Source organism: Heterocephalus glaber, unplaced genomic scaffold (genome assembly GCF_053883595.1).
Source record: "Heterocephalus glaber isolate CG9 unplaced genomic scaffold, H.glaber_assembly_v1.0 deba00001479, whole genome shotgun sequence".
Classification (NCBI taxonomy): domain Eukaryota; kingdom Metazoa; phylum Chordata; class Mammalia; order Rodentia; family Bathyergidae; genus Heterocephalus; species Heterocephalus glaber.
The window spans coordinates 21,788,557-21,810,710 of record NW_028258316.1 but is presented as its reverse complement, the minus strand read 5'-3'; the positions used below and the strand labels follow the sequence as shown (position 1 = coordinate 21,810,710).

The 22,154-nt window shown below is 38.8% G+C and overlaps 1 protein-coding gene across 4 annotated transcripts; it reads right to left on the bottom strand.

The window, feature by feature from the left end:
• Positions 1-5,599: 5,599 nt before the first annotated feature.
• Positions 5,600-21,882, bottom strand: Zfp37 (ZFP37 zinc finger protein). 4 transcript variants are annotated; one of them, XM_087182865.1, is made up of 5 exons: positions 21,595-21,819; positions 16,268-16,394; positions 16,106-16,148; positions 15,703-15,834; positions 5,600-13,343 (listed from the first exon to the last, which is right to left on the bottom strand). In XM_087182865.1, exons 3-5 carry the CDS (start codon positions 16,128-16,130, stop codon positions 11,815-11,817), a joined length of 1,686 nt encoding a protein of 561 aa, XP_087038991.1. In that variant the 5' UTR covers positions 16,131-16,148; positions 16,268-16,394; positions 21,595-21,819; the 3' UTR covers positions 5,600-11,814. The 4 variants fall into 4 exon arrangements, with proteins under 4 accessions (XP_087038991.1, XP_087038990.1, XP_012929339.2 ...); XM_087182864.1 differs by having other exon boundaries at positions 21,547-21,808; XM_013073885.3 differs by lacking the exon at positions 16,106-16,148 and having other exon boundaries at positions 21,673-21,882.
• Positions 21,883-22,154: the final 272 nt, after the last annotated feature.

The window sequence follows — 22,154 nt, the reverse complement described above, 5'->3', positions numbered from 1 at the left end:
CAAAGAAAACGTGCCTTTTATTCTGGGGAGGGAATTAGTGCATTTCTGTTTGTATGCAGGATAGTTATAACACGTTAGGAATAATTATGAACTCATCTTTGTATCTGGAGACTGGTTTAAAGAAATGCATCTGGTTGCCAAATTGACAAGGGGTAGATTGTGATGGTTGAGTGATTGTGTCAACTTGAGGAGTTTGGTTAAGGGAAGGTTAGCTAAATTGGCTCAGCAATTCCATACTTTAGGGAACGGGGGATCTACATTAGAGTGGCTCATTGCCTGGATGTTATAAAGGGGAAATGAGGAAGGATGCAGCTGTTTCTGTTCCTTTGGAGGAGCTTCCACTTTCACTTTAGATGTCATGTCCTGGCTTGCAGCACAGACTCTTTGGCTTCTGGCACAGATCCTTCAGCCTTCCATCACAGACCCATCAGCCTCCTAATACAGATTCGCACAGGACACTGCAGTGAGCTCCAGGCCTTCAACTAAATCCTTCAGTCTCTAGTGTGAAGATAGACCCTCTGGATTCTTCCTCATCCAACTCTGTGGGTGGCTATTGTAAGCCAATCTTGTAAATTCTTATATATTTATATATCTTGTGTTATATCTGTTTCTTTAGTAATTACTGACTGATACAATTGGGGTACAGTTTACATATATATTATTGCATAGTTTACAGATAACTTTACATACAAATTATGAAATACTGTTAGTAACAATGTATTCTTTAAAATTGCTGATTAGATTTTAAATGTTCTTAACCACAAAAAAGTATGTGCTGAATTTAGCTCTTCCACAATGTATACATATTTCAAAATAATATGTTGTACAAGGCAAATATATACCACTCTGTAAATTATTAAAAAATTAAAAATAAGTTGAGAGCACTTTAAAAAAATTCTCAAAGGATATTTAACTACATGTGATATTTTAAACTGCAAGTAGTAACTTTAGAAATTAAACCCAGCTCAGTCTGGCAATTAATCCATATGTATGGTAACACATACATAAGTCCTTATAAGATAAATGAATATGATGCTGGTAAAAAAAAGAAAGAAATTAAACCCAGCTTAAGGTACAAATGTCTTGAGAGGTTTTGCTCACCTAAGACCATGCAGTCAGGGAACAGTGTTCAGCTTCCCCTTCTCAATGCCATCTTATCTAAGCAACGGAGACCTGAGAAGGCAATGTTGAGAAAGAAAAGGGGACTTGTGACTTCATGATTGTCTTTATGGGAACCCTGTCTGACTACCTTGTAGTAATTCTCACCTTCCGTACAAACAAGGTCACATCTGCGCACAGATTCCTTCCCTGCAGAGTACAAAACGGAAAGCCACAGACATTGTCTCTATGCTCACTGGTCCAATCTGACAACCACACACAGTGCTCCATCAAAGCTCTAGCCCTCTCATGATGGGTGACATGGAATACACTAACAGCCTCTTTATTAATAAATGAGACCTATAAACCATTTGAAGTTTTTCAAGGCACATCCACAAATCCCATCAAAGGACCAATTGGGGGCTCTTCATAGTCCACAGAAAGTAAAGGAATCAATTCCACAGTTCTTTCCTGAAACACCTTCAGAAGTTCATTCACAAAATGAACCAAACAAGGAAAAAGCAAAGGAAATGTATTTTCAGACTACATTCTAGTGTCACTGAGTACTTAGATTGCAGTTTTCTTGGAATTCCCAGGTCTACTGCCAAAGTCTGGAGTGGCTGCCCTCACCGCTTTGGGCACCTGCCCAACTGATCCCATGATAATTAAAGAAAAGCCCCAAATCTCCAAGCTCTCTTCTTAGACCCCTTCAACCCAGAAAGAAGAACACAAACCCGACTGTTAAGGACGGAATGCCCAGACAGGGCTTGGCTTCCTCTAACCCAAAGATAAGACCTAGGCACTAGGTCACCACAACCCTCTCCATTAAGACACCACCCAAACACCAAGCCTGACCCCTAACCTCCACCTTTCTTCCACCTGTGCCCCTAAACCCTTGGGGCGGTTGTGCACCTGATGATGGAAGAATCTTAAGCGAAGGCCCCATCCTCCGGGCCTATCAGGTGCAATCTCTGATAGGTCTATGGAATAGTGAACAGCACAGGTTGGGCAACCCTTATCCCAAGCCAGGGGTGCGCCTGCACAAAGGGCATGGGAATTACATTTCCTGCACTTTGGGCCAAGGGTGTTCTTCAGCTGCAAGTCAGCCTGCTGCAGCCTATCATTCCAGCTCCTTGAAATTTGCAAACTGTGTTGCTTTCCGTGGTTCTTAAGTCAGAAGGGGAAAGGGAAGCTCTTCTTTCACTATAAACAAATATAGCGCCAAAAAGATGCAAAGGTTTTTTTTGTTTTTCGTTGTGGTACTGGGGATCGAACTTGGGTCCTTGCGCTTGCGAGACAGGTGGCGGAAACACTGAGCTAAATCCCTGCCTGATGCAGTTTTTAACATACTTTTCCAACTGACGTTTATTAATTTAATGCCTGTTCATTACACTAATAAATTATTTATAAATATCTTTTCAACAAATAAGCAAAAAAGAACGAAACAAATTTGACCTAGATGGCATTTCATAACAGAGACTATGTCTATGAAAGGGGTGGCTAAGTTTTAGCATTCTAAAAATAAATCTCTGGAAGCTAGACAGTTTGGAGAGAAGGGGGGTTAAGGATCAGAGGAAGGGAAGAGGGAGATTTTTTCCAACAAAGAACAACATTATAAAGCCATATTTTCCTGGTAATTTTTTTTTTGCATCATCTAGTAGCTGTTGGATCCATTTACTTTTTAATGGCCTTTCGTCTTTTTAAGGTATCTCTGAGTATGTGGTCATCTGCATCAGACCTATCTTCTAGTTCTGACACTGTCCTCACACTGGTCACTTCTGCTGCCCACACTGTCAATAGAATTTTTAATATCCTGGGTGGATCGCTGTTTAGTACCTTTTCATGGATTCTAAATCTTTGCTAAACTGGTCATTTGTGTTTTGTATCCTCTTTTTAGCTCAGCTAGCTTTTTACTAGTGTCATTTGTAAGCTTACCAATCATTTATTTATTAAGCCCATTACCTGTTCAGTTACATCTTCTTTGAGTGTGCCAAGCACCTTATTGGTCTGATTTTTGTCTCTTCCTTTGTCATTTCATGTAATTCAGCTGTTTGGCCTTTGATTTCCTCCTCATTAATGCCCCATGGATCAGCACTGGAGAGTTGGCAATTTTGACTTACACCAAAGTTCATGTATCACTGATTTAAACTCATCTCTGTGCCTCTATTATTTTTCTCTGCTCACATCCAATGGTTGTTAGAAATCATTTTCTCATTTGTTGATGTTCAATTCAATTCATTTCAAAATGGAGTTCAGCATTCATTTTTACTGTTCAGGCATACCTGTACTTCTGACTGTACCATGTATGGCACTATTACGGGTCCTCCTAAAGCTGTGGAAATTCAATGTAGTCATAACCTGTAACAGATTTATCCCTCTAAGAAATGCAAGTTTACTAAATGTCTGGATAGTGATACTCATTCTCTCCATAGTGCCACGCTTCCACTTGGTAAGACACTACTGATGTAAATGTCTTTTGCATTGCATTTTCTTGCCCTAAGAGTGAAGAACTTACTAGGAAATAAGAGCATAATATCTATGAGTTGACCTTTCAACACATGCATGGGTGTGTGCACAAACACACATTCCAGTCACAATTTAGATTTTATAATTTTCTGAAATGAGGTTAGGAAGACAGGAACTTAGATTGGAAACATTTGGAGATGACATTTAATCACATATTTGTTTAGGGCTCTATATTATGCTAGACTACTATTTGGGAAATATTTACTAAACAGAATTTAACAGGACTAGAGAAGTCTTGATAACTGACCCATATGTTACTTCTGCGCAATAAACACAATAATGTAGTGAAGTGCTGTGAAAAATATAAAAGATAACATACATGTCACATATATTTTATAATATTACATATAGAGTATTGTATTAATACAATAATTTACAAAACCATTTTTGTACCATGTCTCTGTTTTTAGTGTAAGACCTTACATTTATTTTTTATTTTTTAGGTATCTGATTGAACTCAGGACCTTGTGCTTGCAAGGCAAGTATGGTGCCACTGAGCTAAATCCCCAGCCCCAGAAATTAATTTTTAAAATAGTGCAGGTATATTTTTTTTGTCTAGGATTCAAAAGTTAACAAAACAAAACAAAAAAACAAGGTATGGAATGGCAAAATGGTCTCTTGTGCAAATTCAAGTTGATTCAGGGTATCTTCTGGAATGCATGCTTAAGAATCTTCTGATGTCAACTCTGGGTACACTCAGAAAGAGTGCAGTATGTTATTGGGCAAGAATAGGGTATGGTGGCATTTGCTGCAATACATTTGAAGTCCCTGATTGAGGTGTTTGTGTATTAGTACTCTGAGCATGAGATAACATGGAGTGATTGTTAATAAAAAACTGTCCTTCACATGCAAACCCAATTCATCACTGTTTTTAATAAAATAGCATATAGAAGAAGTATAGTGCTGTTACATTTGTAATTCATTATATTAATAAATGGACTTTTGTTTGGTAAGTGTTTGTGAATTTAGTATCACGTTTAAGGGTCAGGGATTTAGCTCAGTAGCAATGCACGTGCCTGGAGCACAAGGTCCTGTGTTTGATCCCCGGTACCAAAAAACCTCAAATGTTTAATGCTATCTCAGATTCATGATCATTTACAAAAAAGCATAGGAACCTTTGTAATTTGTCAAACACTGTGCCGTAGGGTCAGCAATATTTTTTTTTGTATTAAATTCTTTTATTGGTACATTGTAGGTATACAACACAATTACATTTCTCATTGGGAACTGTACCTTTAATAATGCATCTTGGTTCTTATTTTTTCCCCATTCCTAGCCCTCCCTTCACGCCCTCCACCCTTCCCTATTTACAAAGACTTTATTTCCATTTCTCATCATTTTTTCCTTTCCCTTCCTTCCTTTCCCCTGCCCCTCCCACTACCCCTACCCCTTTGGACCTTTTATTCCTATTTTACATTATCGATTATTCATTCTACTAATTGGTACATTTTAGGTATACAATATAATGACATTCATCATTGGAAATTTGCACCTTTACATAGTCTCTCTTGGTTCTTGTTTTTCACCCTTGCCCAGCCCTCCCTTCAACCCCTCCAGCCTTCCCTATTTACAAAACTTTTGTTCCTATTTTTCCATTTTCTCATATTAATCCCATTCCCTTCTATCCTTTCCCTTAGCCCTCCCACTTCCTTCCCCTTTGCCCCTTTTCTTCTTATTTCACATGACCTACTATACATTTAGGCCTTATTTACACTTTCAGTTTCTCACACCAGAGAAACTATTCAGTATTTACACATGTGTGTCCTATTTATTTCACTTAAGAGGATTGCCTCAATGTGCATCCACTTAGCTATAAATGTCTCTAATTTCTCATTTTTTATGGCTGAGTAGTACTCCATTTTATAAAAAAACCACATTTTCTTTATCCAGTCTCCAGTTGATGGGCATTTGGGCTGGTTCCAAGTTTGAGCTAGTACAAACTGCGCTGCTATGAACATGGGTGCACATATATCACTGTCATATGATTCTTTTAATTCTTTGGGGAAGATACCAGCAGGGGAATAGCGGGCTCAAATGGGATTTCCAGTCCTAGTTCTTTGAGGTATCTCCATACTGATTTCCACAGTGCTTGCACCAGTCTACACTCCCACCAGCAGTGGAGCAGGGTTCCTCTTTCCCCACAGCCCCACCAGCATTTGTTATTGGTTGATTTCATGATAGCAGCCATTCTTTCTGGAGTGAAGTGGAATCTCAGCGTTGTTTTCATTTGCATCTCTTGAATGACCAGTGATGTTGAACATTTTTTCATGTATTTATTTGCTATTTCTACTTTTTTGTCTGAGAAATGTCTGTTCATTACAGATGCCCATTTTTGGATTGGGTCTTTAAATTTGGGAGGTCTGATTTTTTAAAAGTTCTTTATAGATTCGAGATAGTAGACCTTTGTCTGAGGAAGAGCAGGTGAAGATTTTTTCCCACATTGTGGGTTGTCTCTTCACACTGCTGGTGGTTTCTCTTGCTGTGCAGAAGCCTTTTAATAAGAAGAGATCCCACTTGTTGATTGTTTGTGCTACTTCATGGGCAACTGAGGTTTTGTTCATAAAATCTTTTCCTACACCGATGTCTTCAAGAGTTCTACCTAACCTCTGTTCCAACTGGTTCAGAGTTTCTATTTGAATATTTAGATCTTTAATCCATTTTGATTTTAGTTTAGTGCATGGTGAGAGATATAGGTCTAGTTTTAATCTTTGGCAAGTTGAAGCCCAAGTTTTCCAGCACCATTTATTAAAGAGGCTATCTTTCCTCCAGTGACGGTGTTTGGCTCCTTTGTCAAAGATGAGATGGCTAAGTGTGTCTGGTGTTGTTTCTGCATCTTCTAATCTGTTCCACTGATCCTCAGGTCTTTTTCTTTGCCAGTACCATGCTGTTTTTATCACAGTAGCTTTGTAGTAGAGTTGCAGGTTGGGGATTGTGATACCCCCTGCCATGTCTCTGTTACCTAGAATTGCTTTTGCTATTCTGGGTCTCTTCTTGTTCCAAATGAATTTTTGGATTGTTTTCTCAAGGTCCATGAAGTATGCTGCTGGGATCTCAATTGGAATTGCATTAAATCTATATAGCAGTTTTGGAAGTATGGCCATTTTCACTCTATTAATCCTTCCTACCCAGGAGCAGGGGATGTCTGTCCATTTTCTGATATCATCTTCAATCTCTCTTTTCAGAGTGCCATAGTTTTCAGAGAAGAGGTCTTTGATTTCTTTCATTAGGTTCATTCCTAGGTATTTCAGTTTTTTGGATGCTATTCTGAAAGGAATTATTTGCCCTATTTCTCTCTCAGTGAGTCTGTCATTGGTGTAGAGGAAAGCTATTGATTTTTGTGTGTTGACCTTGTAACCAGCTACTTGACTGAATTTGGTTATTAAGTCTAGAAGACTTTTGGTGGAGTTCTTAGGGTCTTCTATATAGAGTATCATGTCATCTGCAAATAATGACAATTTGACTTCTTCATTACCTATCTTTATTCCTTTTATTTCTTTCTCTTGTCTAATTGCCGTGGCTAATGTTTCCAGAACTATATTGAACAAGAGTGGTGATAGTGGACATCCTTGTCTTGTTCCTGATTTTAGTGTGAAGGATTTCAGTTTTTGACCATTTAGTATGATATTGGCTGTTGGTTTTTCATAGATGGCTTCTATCAGTTTGAGGTAGAGACCATCTATTCCAATTTTTTGTAGGGTTTTTATCATGAATGCATGTTGGATTTTGTCAAATGCTTTTTCTGCATTTGTGGAGATAATCATATGGTTTTTGTCCTTGGCTCTATTGATATAGTGTATTACATTGATTGATTTTCATATATTGAACCATCCTTGCATCCCTGGGATGAATCCCACTTGATCAGGGTGTATGATCTTCTTGATGATCTTCTGCATTCTGTTTGCCATTATCTTATTAAGGATTTTTGCATCTATGTTCATTAGTGAGATTGGCCTATACTTTTCTTTTTCAGTTGGGTCTTTCTCTGCTTTGGGGATCAAAGTGATGCTTGCTTCCAGGAATGAATTTGGGAGTATTGCTTCCCTTTCAATTTCATTGAAGAGTTTAAACAGTAGTGGCAGCAGTTCCTCTCTAAATGTCTTGTAGAATTCAGCAGTGAAGCCATCAGGGCCCGGGCTTTTCTTAGGTGATAAATTTTTAATTACGTTTTCAATTTCAATGGTTGATATTGGGTTGTTCAGAATTTTTAGGTCTTCTTCATTCAACTTTGGTAATTCATATGTATGTAGGAATCTGTCCATTTCTTCTGTGTTGTCCATCTTATTGGCATATAGGTTCTGGAAGTGGGTATTGATGATCATCTGGATTTCTGCTGGGTCTGTTGTAGTTTCACCCTTTTCATTCCTAATTGCATGGATTTGGGCCTTTTCTTTCCTTTTTCTGACAAGGTTGACTAAAGGTTTATCAATTTTGTTGATTCTTTTGAAGAACCAACTCTTGGCTTCATTGATTTTTTGTATCATTCTCTTAGTCTCCATTGCATTGATTTCTCCTCTGATCTTTATAATTTCTTCCCTTGTATGAGCTTTGGGGTTGTCCTGCTCTTCTTCTTCTAGAAGCTTGAGGTTCAGCATCAGGTTGTTTAATTGGGCTCTTTCTGTTTTCCTAATATGTGTATTCACTGCTATGAATTTCCCTTGTAAGACTGCTTTCATTGTGTCCCATAGATTCCGATATGTTGTATTGTCATTGTCATTTAATTGAAGGAACTGTCTGATTTCTTCTTTAATTTCCTCTGTGACCCATTGGTTATTCAGAAGTGTGTTGTTCAATTTCCACATGTTTATGAAATTTTTTGAGTTTCTTTTGCTATGGATCTCCAATTTCATCACACTATGGTCTGATAATATACAGGGGATAACTTCAATTCCTTTGCACTTACTTAAACATGTTCTGTGTGTGAGTATGTGGTCTATTTGGAGAACGACCCATGTGCAGCTGAGAAGAATGTGTATTCTGATTTTTTGGGGTGGAAGACTCTGTAAACATCTGTTAAGTTCATTTGTTCAAGAGTTCGATTGAGTTCTAGTATTTCATTACTTATTTTTAGTCTAGTTGATCTATCTATTTGTGACAGTGGGGTGTTGAGGTCCCCCGCTACAATTGTATTAGTGCATATTTGACTTTTCATGTCCGTTAGTATTTGTTTTATATAGTTGGGTGCACTAGTGTTTGGTGTACAGATATTTATGATTGTCATCTCTTCCTCTTGGATTCTTCCCTTTACAAGGATGTAGTGTCCTTCATCTCTCTTAATTAGTGTTGGTTTGAAATCTACTTGATCTGCAAAGAGGATAGCTACTCCTGCTTCTTTTCGGGTTCCTGTCGCATGCAGTATGGTTTTTCACCCTTTAACTTTCAGTCTATGAGTTTCCTTTTGAATTAAGTGTGATTCTTGTATGCAGCATATTGGTCGATTTTGCTTCTTGACGCATTCTGCCAGTCTATTTCTTTTGATTGGTGAATTGAGACCATTAATGTTGATGGTTATAACTGAAACATATTGACTTGTCATTGCCATGACTTTTTCTTTTTGTTGAGTTCTCCCCCTTTCCATTTAATTTCTTGTCATGCCAGATGGGTCATTCTGCTTTGCTTCCTGGGGTTGTGATCCTCAATGTCTGTTCCTAGGATATTGTGTAAAATTCTTTGGAGTGCTGGTTTGGTATTCACGAAGTTCCTAAGGTGCTCTTTGTCATGAAAGGATCTTATTTCTCCATCCATTTTGAAAGATAGTTTTACAGGGTATATCAATCTGGGTTGGAGGCTGTTTTCTTTTAGGGCTTGGAATATGTCACTCCAAGCTCTTCTTGCCTTGATGGTTTGTGTTGAGAAGTCTGCTGTGATTCTGATGCGTTTTCCTTTGTATGTGATTTGTTTCTTTTCTCTGACTGCTTGGAGAACTTTGTTCTTCTGTTGAGTTTCTGGAATCTTAACAATTATATGCCTATGTGTAGATTTTTTTTGATCAAGGCTATTTGGAGTCCTATATGCCTCACTTATCTGTATGTCAAGCTCTTTTCCCCTGTTTGGGAAGTTTTCTGCTATTATTTCTGTGAAGAGATTTTTTATGTCATCTGCACTCTCTCCTGTTTCTTCATTGAGCCCAATCAGTCTTATGTTATTCTTTTTTGCATCATCTAGCAGCTGCTGGATTGATTTCTCATGTTCCCTTATAATTTTGAAGCAATTTTTCTTTTCCTGGTCACTAATTGCAATCTTATCTTCTATATCTGAAATTCTGTCCTCACACTGGCTCATTCTGCTGTGTAGACTTTCAATGGAGTTTTTCATGTCCTGGAAATCTATTTGCATCTGTTTTATGGATTCCATTTGTTTCTTATGTTGGGATTCCATCATGTTCCTCAGCTCCTCTCTAGATTTATTAATCATGTCTTGCACTAAGGGCACAATTTCTCCTGTTATCTGAGAAATTATTTCTGATTTCATTTTTTCCAGATCCCCTTTTGTTGCCAGTTCAGTGGGTCCAGGTGGTTGAGTATCAGAGGGTTCCATCTCATTTCCCTTTGGGGTTGCTGTAGGTGATCTGGAAGTCTGATTTTGAGACTTATTTATGTGTTTTCTCATTTCGACTGGGGCGGGGGGCTGTTAGCGCCTGCACGGATTACCTCCTCTGAGCTGGGAGAGGTGGGACAGGGGCCGGGAGCAGTGGTAGGGATGGTGACCCAAAAGCCCTTTCCTGTGGGCTGGGAGCAGCCGGAGGGATGGTGGCCGGGAAACCCCTTCCTCTGGATCAGGAGCAGTGGGATGGTGGCTCAGAAGCCCCTCCGTCTGGGCCGGGAGTGGTGGGACTCAGTACCTTGGTCTGGTGATCTGGTGTCCTCTATGCCTTGGTAATGTGGAATCAGGTGGCTGCCTGTCTGCAGTGGGGTGATTCGGTGTCTTCTGCATGACTCAGGACCTTGGTAGAGCGTGCATAGACCTGCCTGTCTGCAGCGGGCTGATTTGGCGTGCTCCGCGGGACTGGGGACCTCGGTAGGGTGTGGGCAGGCCTGCCTGTCTGCAGTGGGGTGATTCGGCATCTTCCGCGTGACTCAGGACCTCGGTAGGGCGTGCACAGACCTGCCTGTCTGCAGCGGGCTGATTTGGCGTGTGTTCCGCGCAACTCGGGTCAGCAATATTCTTAAAGTGTTGATTTATGTGTATTAAAAGTATTTTAATTGTGAAAATAAATACACATACATGATAAATATTTAAATAGTACACTAAAAAAGAGGCCTCATTCCCAACCCAGACAGTACTCCAAATACTCCTGTGCCAAATGGCAACCACTATTATTTCTTCTGGACTTTTTAAACAAAATCTATTCATATACAAATATATGAATATATACATATATATATATACACACACACACACATAGACAGGTAAACACATGTCTTTTTGTACAAAAATAGGAACATAATATACATATATATATATGGTTTAGTTATCTACTTTTTACATTCATTATCAGCACATTTGTAGCCTTAGCTGCATTTTTTCACTTTTTCTTAATTTTCTGTTAATTTTTAAATTAATAAAAACCATTTTATAAATGTTTCTGCTGATGCAGAAGCCTATATAGACAATAAAAAACCTGGATAGAATATAAAAAAGGCCTGCACAAATGGCCAAATTCATATAAAGCAATATACAGATAGGCAAATTCAATTCTAATACGTGGTGCTTAATTACACAAGATCTAAACAACTCAAATTGTTAGCATATGCAACTTGCTTCATCACTGCTTTGATTATTCAATGTTTGAAACTTTATATTTCAATCTAAATATGTAGATCACTTCTAATTTTTTAAAACAATATTTTCACTGGGTGTGGTAGGGCACACCTGTAGTTCCAGAACTCAGGAGGCTGAGGCAGGAGGATCACTGTGAGTTCAAGGCCAGTCTGGGCTACATAATGAGTTTAAGTCCAGCTTGAACTATATAGCAAGACCCTGTCTCAAAAAACAAAAACAAAACAAAAAAGAATATTTTCTGTGAAGTATTTGGTACCACATTAAAACTCTTATCCATTGCTTTTATGTGATGATCCACCCTCAATTCTCTTATGTCTAACAAGGTGTGGCGTCTTACTAGAGGTTTTCTAATATTCTTTAAATTCAGAATACATAATCTTTAGTCCAGTTATCAGATTTCCACAACTGATTTCATTCATGAGCTTTCTCCTCTAAATGAGTTTTCATATGCTTGGTAAGTGATATATTTTGTTTGAAGGCTTTCCCACATTCATTACATTTATAGGGTTTCTCTCCTGTGTGGGATCTCTGATGTATAACAAGTTGTGACTTTGCATTGAAAGCTTTTCCACATTCATTACATTCATATGGTTTCTCACCTGTGTGAGTTCTTTCATGTACAATGAGATGTGACTTTTGGCTAAAGGCTTTCCCACATTCATTACATTCATATGGTTTCTCCCCAGTATGAACTCTCTGATGTTGAGTAAGTCCTTCGATTTGTTTAAAGGCTTTCCCACATTGATTACATTCAAAAGGATTTTCACCTGTATGAGTTCTCATATGGTAAGTAAGAGATGAGCTATGTCCAAAGGCTTTTCCACATTCATCACATTTATATGGTTTCTCTTTTGTATGAGTTCTTTGATGTATAATGAGGTGTGACTTTTTGCTGAATGTTTTCCCACATTCATTACATTCAAAGGGTTTCTCACCTGTATGAATCCGCATATGTTTTGTCAGGGATGAGCTATACTTAAAACCTTTGCCACATTCATTACACTCATATGCTATTTCGCCTGTATGAGTTCTCACATGTTCAGTAAGAGATGAGTTATACCTAAAAGATTTTCCACATTCCTTACATTCATAAGGCTTTTCACCTGTATGAGATCTCGCATGTTGAATAAGGTTTGAGCTGTGTCTAAAGGATTTTCCACATTCACTACATTTGTAGGGCTTTTCCCCAGTATGAATTCTTAGGTGGTCAGTAAGGGCATGTTTATGACCATGGGCTTTGCCACACTGAACACATTCATATGGCTTTTCTCCAGTGTGAGTTCTCTGATGTACAACAAGGTGAGATTTCTGGCTAAAGGCAATTCCACATTCATTACATTCATATGGTTTCTCCCCTGTATGAGTTCTGTGGTGGTCAATTAGTCCTTGTTTATGGCTGAGAACTTTCCCACATTGATTACATTCATAGGGTTTCACACAAGCTTGAGTTTTATCAGTTTTAGTAGATGACTTCTCATGTTTCTCTCCCATTTGGAGTTTGTCTTTCTTAGTACAGGATGAACAATGATCATATAATTTTTCTTGTTTCTTGACAGTTTGAGTTTTGTCATATTTATCAAAAGAAGTATGGTTGGATAATTTATCATGTTTCTTTCCAACTTGATTTTTGTCTTTCTTTATATCAGATAAGCTATGCTTTAATGATTTCCTCTGTTCTTTAGAAACATCAGATTTCTTTTTTGCAGAGTATTTTATATGACCAGGTGAGTCTATATTCTGTTTCAAATTCTTTCGATGTGAATTAAATTTAAACTTTTTCTTTGAAGGACTATGTTTTGTACTCACATTATTTTTTTTCTCCAATGAAGTACACTCACCGCTTTTCTTCTTAGTTGAAGTTTTCTTGAATATAGTTTCCTTAATGAGTTTATCTTGAGATTTCTGGTTATTCTCTAACTGGTCATCATCTTGCTGAACATCTAAAATAGAATTCAATGACACATTCTTGTGAATTTTCATGAGAAATAGTAAAAGATAATTTTCGCTTGAGACTACTGTAAGGAAGTAGGATCCTTAGGAGACAGGTTGATTTTAGTTAAAACAAACAGGTGACAGAAATGGCTAAAGAGGTTGAAGATAAAGTGGAGTTTGCTAACAGGGAAGAGTGTTTCTGTAACAGTCATTGTTTGTTTTGTTTATTTTTTCCCATTAAGTTTATTGGTACATTTTAGGTATAAAATACAGTTACATTCATCATTGGGATCTTGTACCATTACATGAGTATCTTGGTTCTTATTTTTTTCCCCTTCCCCTGCCCTCCCTTCAACCCCTCCACCCTTCCCTATTTGCAAAGACTTCGTTTCCATTTTTTTTCCTTTTCTCATATTTTTTATTTTCCCTTTCCCCTACCCCTCCCACTTCCCCTGCACCTTTAGACCTTTTCTTCCTATTACACAATATCAATTATACATTTTTAAAATTACAATATCAAGATCTAGGAGATATTACCACAGATTCTACAGAATTTAAAAGGATATAGAAAGCATATTACAAAAATCTTTTTTGAAATAAATTTGACAACTTCTAAGAAGTAACTTGGAAGACAAATTAATGAAACTAACTCTGGAGGAAATATAAAATTTGAATAGTACCTATTAAAGAAAGTATATTCCTAGCTTGAAAACCTACCTACATGACAACAACAGGCTCATATACATTTTAACTGATAAATTATATCAAACATTTAAAGCAGAAAAAAGAAGGAACACTTCTCCCCTCATTTTAGGAACTCAACATTGTGCTAATCCTAAAACTGGATAAAGATAATACAAGAAAAAACTATGAACATAGATAGAAATTTGTTTAACAAAACAAACTATTGGAAGTCAGATCTGGCAGGATGTAGAAAGTGGTTTTATTATAGGGATGGCAGAGTTGGTTCAGCATTGGAAGATCCACCCCCAAAAGTCACCATTTTAACAGAGGAAAGGAAAAGGCCATATGATCCTGTCACTAGTTGGAGAAATAGTATTGGACTAAATTCTACAGCTGTTCATGGTAAAAGCTATCAGGAGACTAGAAGTAGAACAGAATCTTCTCAACAGATTAAAGACATGTACTCCATACTTCCAGTGAGAACGCCTTATACGAATGGAGAAGATACAATGCTTTCTCCTTAAGGTGGGGAACAAGGGCAGATATGCTTACTCTTTATCTGTCCATTAAACTTTGAAACCTAGGCCCCACCAAAATAGTCTGGCAATAAAATGACACAATTAGGATAGGATTGGCAAGGTAGAAGCAAAATCTTTATATGTAGATGAAATGATCATCTACAGAGAAAATACTAAGAAATCTCTAGGAGCCCCTAGAACTTGTATTTGAATTTAGGAGGATTAGAAAACACAAGGTATATATAAAAATTCAGGTCTGTGTATACTTGCTATAAATGAAGAATTGGATATTGAAATTTAAAAGTTATGTAGGAGTACAAAGGACCTAGAAAAGTTAAAAAAAAAAAAAAAGAAGACAAAAACAGTGTTGGAAGACATTTAGTACCTAATTTTAAGACTTCTTCTAAAGCTACAGTAATCAAGGCAGTGTTGGTGTAAGGAAAGACATACAGATCATTGGAATAAAACAAGAGAATCTAGAACTAGAACCACACATATATGGTCCACTGGGTTTTGAAAGATTATTTAACATTAGCATTTTATAGGATATAAACTCAATTCAAGAGCCGAGAAAGAGATAGTGTTTTCAGCAAACGGCGCTATGTTTGTTTGGTTTTTTTGGTACCGGGGATCGAACTCAGCTCCTTGCGCTTGCGCGACAGGCGGCGAAACCACTGAGCTAAATCCCCAGCCCCATTTGTACCATTTATAAGTAGTGATTTTAAGAGTTACCATGTGGTTACACTCACACTTTTTTCCCTTTGCCATGAGACCAGAATTTTCCAAACAGGAAATGTTCTTTTAGCTTAGATCCCCAGTAAGCTGAGGGATTTGGGACCATTCCTTTAAAAAGCAAAATTTAGTCTAAGCTAACTAATAGAAATTGTGTAATCAAACTCTCATAAGCAACACTGGCTCACTAGTACAACTGACCTCACATGAGAGCCTCTTGCATACAGATTAATAGAAGGAAGACATATTAGAATCTCCAAGGCTCCAAGGCTCAGAAATCTTTGTAGTTTGAACTCTTCTTTCCCTAGGAGATACTGATATTTTTCTACTGCTATTTCCTGGGTAAGAAAAACTTGTCTGAGATCTTTAAGATTTAAGAATAAAAAATTCTTTGAACAATTCCATAATTACCACCAAGAAACCAAAAACTCACTTCCACTGGCTCCTGTTTGCTTGGGTCTTGTTAGTTTACTGAGATGATTTTGACTGGATCTTTTCCCCTTCCCTGACCATGCCCCTTCTTCTTTTTCCAACTTGCAGATGTCTGGTTTGGGAGCTTGATAACCTGTTCATAGGAAATAGTAGAACTTGAGTATTAGAACAACAACCTCAGAAATCAAGCCCTACTGTTTCCACTTTGGGGTCTTTCAAGAATACACGGCTTCCAAAAAAATAAAAAGAAGAATACATGGCTTCAGGGCTGGGGATTTAGCTCAGTGGTGCCACCGCCTGTCTCAAAAGCGCAAGGTCCTGAGTTCGATCCCTGGTACCACACACACACAAAAAAGAATACATGGCTTCTGAAGTTTCACAATGTGGAAGCCCATTTTTCTCACCTGAGTAGATCTGTTTTGGAGACATTGGTGCAGGTATCCTGCCCTGTAACCAAAAGAAATTAAAACTCTTTGACCCCCCAAATTAAGGCCAAATTCATTTAAGGACTTCAACAAGAAGGCACCAGAGTGAATACATTTTGAATTATAAGGGATTGTCCTTACCTATTGAGGCTAGGTTGCTGTAGTTCTCCAGCATTACATCCTTGTACAGGTCCTTTTGAGCAGGACCCAGTTTCTCCCATTCCTCCTGAGTAAAGGCCATAGTCACATCTTTGAGTGTTACCGATGCCTGTAATAGCATAGTCCAGTTCAGTCTAGTTTTACCCATATTCAGTGAATGATTTGTACAAGATAATTTATTCTTACCTTGACCACTCACTGTTGACCATCATGGTCTGTAGCAGTGGTGGTACACATACCTATGGCACACATAACCGCCACTAGTTGTTTGTTATCATTGAAAGCTCTAAGAGGTTCACCATCATTGGTCTATAGGATACCTATTCTCTGCCTAGTAATATACTTTTTAAAAAATATTTATTTATTTATTTATTTATTTATTTGGTACCAGGGATCGAACTTGGGTCCTTGCACTAGCGAGGCAGGTGGTGGAATCACTGAGCTAAATTTCCGGCCCTAGTAATGTACTTTTAAAAAGAAACAAAAATCATACTAACAAATTTGCCTATTATAAATTTGTTTGAGGATAAAATCATATGAATATTGAAAGAGAAAGAAAGAAAGGGAGAGAGAAGGGGGGGAGGGAGGAAGGAAGGAAAAGAAAGAAAGAAAGAAAGGAAGGAAGGAAGGGAGGGAGGGAGGGAGGGAGGGAGGGAAAGAAAGAGAAAAGAGACAGAGGGAAGGGAGGGAAGAAACAGCCTTTATCTTTTATTCTGTAACAATGGATAATTAAAGGCTATGAAGTAGACTCTATAGTCTATAGAATTCAGAGATAAAAGAATTGAGACTTGATTTTTATAATTAGTCAAAAACAATTTATGCTTGGAAACAAAAGTAAAACATCTTAGGCAGACACAGATGCAGAAATTATACTACTTACATGCTTTAGATATAAAGAGAGAGGGGGGTAAGGGAGAAAGAAGCAAAGGAGAAAAAGAAGAATCTTTTTCTTTCTTTTTTTTTTCTTGGTACCGGGGATTGAACTGTGCTTGTGAGGCAGGCGGCAGAACCACTGAGCTAAATCCCCAGACCAGAAGAATCTTTAAAAGAAAAATTGGATCAGAATAAAATTTTAATATTGGGAAAGACTAAATATATGAGAAAGCTATGAATAGTAAAGCCAGTAAAATGTCTAGTTAAATCTAAGTACTTTGATAATGTGCCTGTGGAACTATTAAAATATCCTTAAAATCAAGAAACCTTATGTAAGAAAAATAAATATGAATGTTACTGAGAGGGGTAGGAGGCAGAGGAGAAATTAAAGCATTTTGAAGCTCTCTTATGCAGCTGAGTGAAGGAGCTATTGGAGAATTTTTATACCAATAAACGTACATTTAAACATGTTTATTGGACATTTAAAGATAATCTCTCATCCTCATAGACCACCAACTAATTACCTGCATGCATCAACCTCTAGTCACTGACTCCTAATAACGGCATTACTGACTGTCACTCACCTCCCAATCAGTGAACTGGCACAGCACTATTAATCATCAAGCCCCAAATTCCAAAACGAGCAACTCCAGCAAACCTCCCAAGCTCTACAGGACACACAGATCTCAATTTCCCATGATCCTTAAGTCTTTCATCCCATCCATCCTTGATCAATGATGCCAAAAGAACTCTCAAACAATGGCTGTTACAGAAACGCTCATCCCTGTTAGCAAACTCCACTTTATCTTCAACCTCTTTAGCCATTTCTGTCACCTGTTTGTTTTAACTAAAATCAACCTGTCTCCTAAGGATCCTGCTTCCTTACAGTAGTCTCAAGCAAAAGTTATCTTTTACTATTTTTCATGATCTACGTAAGGTAAATGATTACCTCAACCTTTTCTCAAATCATCTTCAAAATCCCTTTAGAGTATCACCAGACTTTAATCCATTAGTCTTCCTTGGTTCAGTGATTCAATATGAAAGGTCACAGGATTCATCATATAGCTGTATTTATAGCTAAGATTTATTACAGCAAAAGAATTCAGAGCAAAATCAGCTAATCAGCATGGTATGAACTCCAGACAAAACCAGGCACAAGCATCCAAGGGACCTCTCCAAATGGAGGCATGTTTAATTCTTCCAGAAGTGAGTTTTGGTAACACATCTAAAATACTGTCTACCAGGCAACAGTTAAGGATTGGCTTCAGAGCCACCTAGGGGATTGGTGAAGCACATTTCTGGGTGTGGCTGGGTGGGTCATGACCTTTGGTACTGTATGTGGTCCCTGGCCCCTTCCTTTCTGGTATTGTTCCTCGCTCTGCTTTCTGGCCACCATTAAGTGAACAGTTTTGCTCCTTCATTCCCTTCCACCATGTTGCTTCTGCCTTGGAACTAGCCAACCCTGGACTGAAACCTCTGAAACCATAAGCCAAATTAAGCCTCTCCTTTAGTACTACTCAGCCACAAAGAATGATAAACTAGAGACATTTATAGCTAAAAGGATGGACCTTGAGACTATACTCTTAAGTGAAATAAATAAGACACACTTGTAAATACGGAATTGTTTCTCTGGTTTGAGAAACTGAAAGTGTGAGGACCAAAATGTATAATTGTTATTGTGAAATGGGAAGAAAAGGTTCAAAGGGGAAGGAGAACTAGGGAGGGGGCGGTGGGGGAAAGGAAAGGAAAAGAAAAGAAACAAATAAGAGAAGAAGGAGAAAAACAAAAACACAGCTTTTGTAAATAGAGAGGGGTGGAGGGGTAGAAGAGAGGGAAAGGAAATGGAAAAAAACAAGAACCAAGATATATCATGTAGAGGTACAAATTCCTAATGATGAATGTGATCATAATGTATACCTAAAATGCACCAACCAACTTAATGAATAAAAAAAATAAAAATAAACCTCTCTTTTAACTCCAGATGTTGGACATTTTGTCCCAGTGATGAAAAAACTAATATAATCAGGAAAGTTCATAAGAAACTCGGTGCTCAAGGTTTTTACTGGGGACTTGATCCTGAGGAACCCTCTGCATAGGCTTACAAAAATTCCATACTCCTGCAGAAAAGTAGCACAAACTATACTGCCAAATCTCATTAGCTAAAGAGAGCCACTTATCAATTCTGAAAACAGTACGAAACACTCCTAAAATCTAAAATCTTGATGCCAGCAATAGGTCAACCTTGCAAGCAGCCTTGTCCAAGCATATCAGTCCTTGTCCCTCTTCTGTTCCCCCCCTACCTGCCTTCTCTTCCTAGATGATCTCATGGCTTTAAATACCATCTTTATGCTGCAACCTGTCATATATGGTTTCCTAGCCCAGGCTTTTCTTATGTTCTATATTCATATATCTAATGGCTAATGAGCATCTCTACTTGGATGTGTAATGAGCAACTTAACTGGTTAAAACAGAACCACTGTCATGAACCTTTCCCATTTCCTTCCACTAATCTGATCTTCAACACTACACTTTCTCAGAAGATGAAATCACCATCCATCCCATTCCTGAGTCCAGAAGTCTAGATGTAAAGCCTGATTCTTCTCTTCCTTTATGATCCATATCAATTCATCAGTAAGTCCTATAAGCTTATGTCCAATGTATTTTGAATGATTTCTTTTCATTTTTCTGCTACAATCCTATTCTAAATTATCATCATCTCTTGCCTTTGACTATTTCCATAAACTTCTAACTGACCTTTTTGTACTTACTTTGGCCCTTTGCAGTCCATCTTCCTCAGAGTAGACATAGTGATCTTTTTAAAGTATCAGTCATATCAGAGTGGGCCTGCTTAAATTCTCACTGTAATTACAATAAAATCCAAATTCTGACCCTAGTCACTAAGATCTAATAATTTAGTTAATTTAATAATTCTTACCACTTTGATTTCACATCTTTCTACTTTCCCTCTGAGTATGCTCCAACAACATTAATCTTCCTCCTGTTTCTTAAGCACCTCAAGTTAACTCCTACCTCAGGGCCTTTGCAGTTGGTGTTCCTTTTACCTTGAACACTATTTCTTCAAATCCCTGCATGACAACCTCCTCGTCATCATTTACATCAAGCCTGTCATTTCCTCAGACAGGTTTCCAGGACTAAATTGGCTAAAATCACATACACCCTAATTGTAATAACTCTCTACCACATTATCTCTTTTACTTTTTTCATACCACTTATTATCGTATTTGTTTATTTTTTGTCACTTTCCTATTTTGAGACTGCAAAAATATTGATGGAGGGCCGAGGATTTAGCTCAGTGGTTTTGCCACCTGCTGTGCAAGTGCAAGGACCAGAGTTCAATCCCCAATATTGAGGGAGAGACTGTGGCTCTGTTTCCTAATGTATCCAGCACTTAAAACACTCCTTAGCATCAAATAGGTATTCATTTTATAATCTGTTCCTACAGGTTTCCAAACACTGACATCCAACTATTCATCAACCACTAACCTTTGCAAACTTCCATTACTTATAGAACCCAAGTATTTCCCAAATAGCATTATGACAGATCAGTCATGAACCTCCATAACACTTTAATCACTGACCCCTACAGAACCTTCCATCACTAAACCCTGCAACCCCCTAAACCCCTGGCCCCCCAGGATCCTGTCACAGAAAGGTAGAAGACCTTTAATCATCAATTCCTACTAACCATCTCATCACTAAAAGTCCAATGGATACCACCTAATTATCATTGACCATCTTTTCTTCCCAAATGACTTACAATCATCTGTCATACCCACAGACCCCTCAAAACTGACTCCCTACATTCCACAAACCACTGTCCTACCCCATACCCAGGTTCCCCCTCTACTCATTTTAGCACACCAATCACTGGCTCTCAAAGACGCTGCTAATCAGACTTCCACAAACATTACCACCGCTGACCCTCCAAGGCCCCAATCTCTGACCCTTACTCAATTCTCATCACCCAACTCCTCAAACTCCCCAACACTGCCCTCTTTAACAGTCCAGTCAGTCTCTAACCACCCCAGGTACCCATACTCGCTGGTTCCCAAAGACATTCTAAATCAGTAAGCCTCACGGACCTTCCCAACCTCTGACACATCACAAAGCTCCATTTCTCATCCCCTAGCTTTCTCAGTCCTGACCTGTCAATGCCTCCCCCCAACACTATCTCCGCAGATCCCCCAAAACACTGTCTCCTAAAAGAAGCAATCCCGGGCTGGGGATTTAGCTCAGTGGTTTCGCCGCCTGCTACGCAAGAGGAAGAACCCGAGTTCGATCCCCGGTAAAAAAAAAAAAAAAAAAGAAGCAATCCCTGACTCCATACACCCTTATTAGCACCGACCCAGATCCCTCACAACACTGACCTCCGAAAAGACTCTCCATCATCGACCCCAGCAATTCCCAAAACTTGCCTTCATAGACTACAGAAACCTGCCAATCACTGACCATCTCTGAGAGTCAAACTGCCCATGACTCATTACCGCCCTCACCGCGCCGCGGCCCTCGGGCTTGCACACAGCCATCTCCGGTGGATGCCCGGCCTCGTCAGCCGTTCCCGCACTCTTCTGGTCCATAGTCTCTGGCTTTGTCAGGATCCGGTTGCAGCGGGAGGCCGACATGGCGCCCAGACCCAGCGCAGCCTCAGCCGGCCCCAAGGCCGCGATGGCGGCGCCCTTAGTGCCTGTGGGTGCGGCCATGTTGCGACGGCTCCGCCGTACAGCCGAGGCGCGGGGAATTCTGGGAGGCTTTGCGAGGGTCGGGGAGCGGCGAGGCAGAAGCGGGTGGAAACTGCTCAGTTACACTCACCGCGGAAAAAGGCTGTGCCCGACACCTCGGTGTTGGTGCTCAGATGTTTCACCTTAGTAATTCTATTTACAGAATCAAGAGTTGCTTTTCCTAATAAGTCAGTACAGCCGGAAAACTCAGGAATCACTACCTAGTGTGGACTTCAGAGAGCTAATGATAAAAGCAA

Bases quoted from the DNA above. Each gene is read 5' to 3' on its own strand.
- Zfp37 (XM_013073885.3), bottom strand. From the start codon at position 21,879: ATGGCCGCACCCACAGGCACTAAGGGCGCCGCCATCGCGGCCTTGGGG. The intron at 15,835-16,267 runs GTAAGGACAATC...TCCTATGAACAG, and splicing joins CAGCAACCTAGCCTCAATAG to GTTATCAAGCTCCCAAACCA. The intron at 13,344-15,702 runs GTGAGTTTTTGG...ATTCTATTTTAG, and splicing joins GCAAACAGGAGCCAGTGGAA to ATGTTCAGCAAGATGATGAC.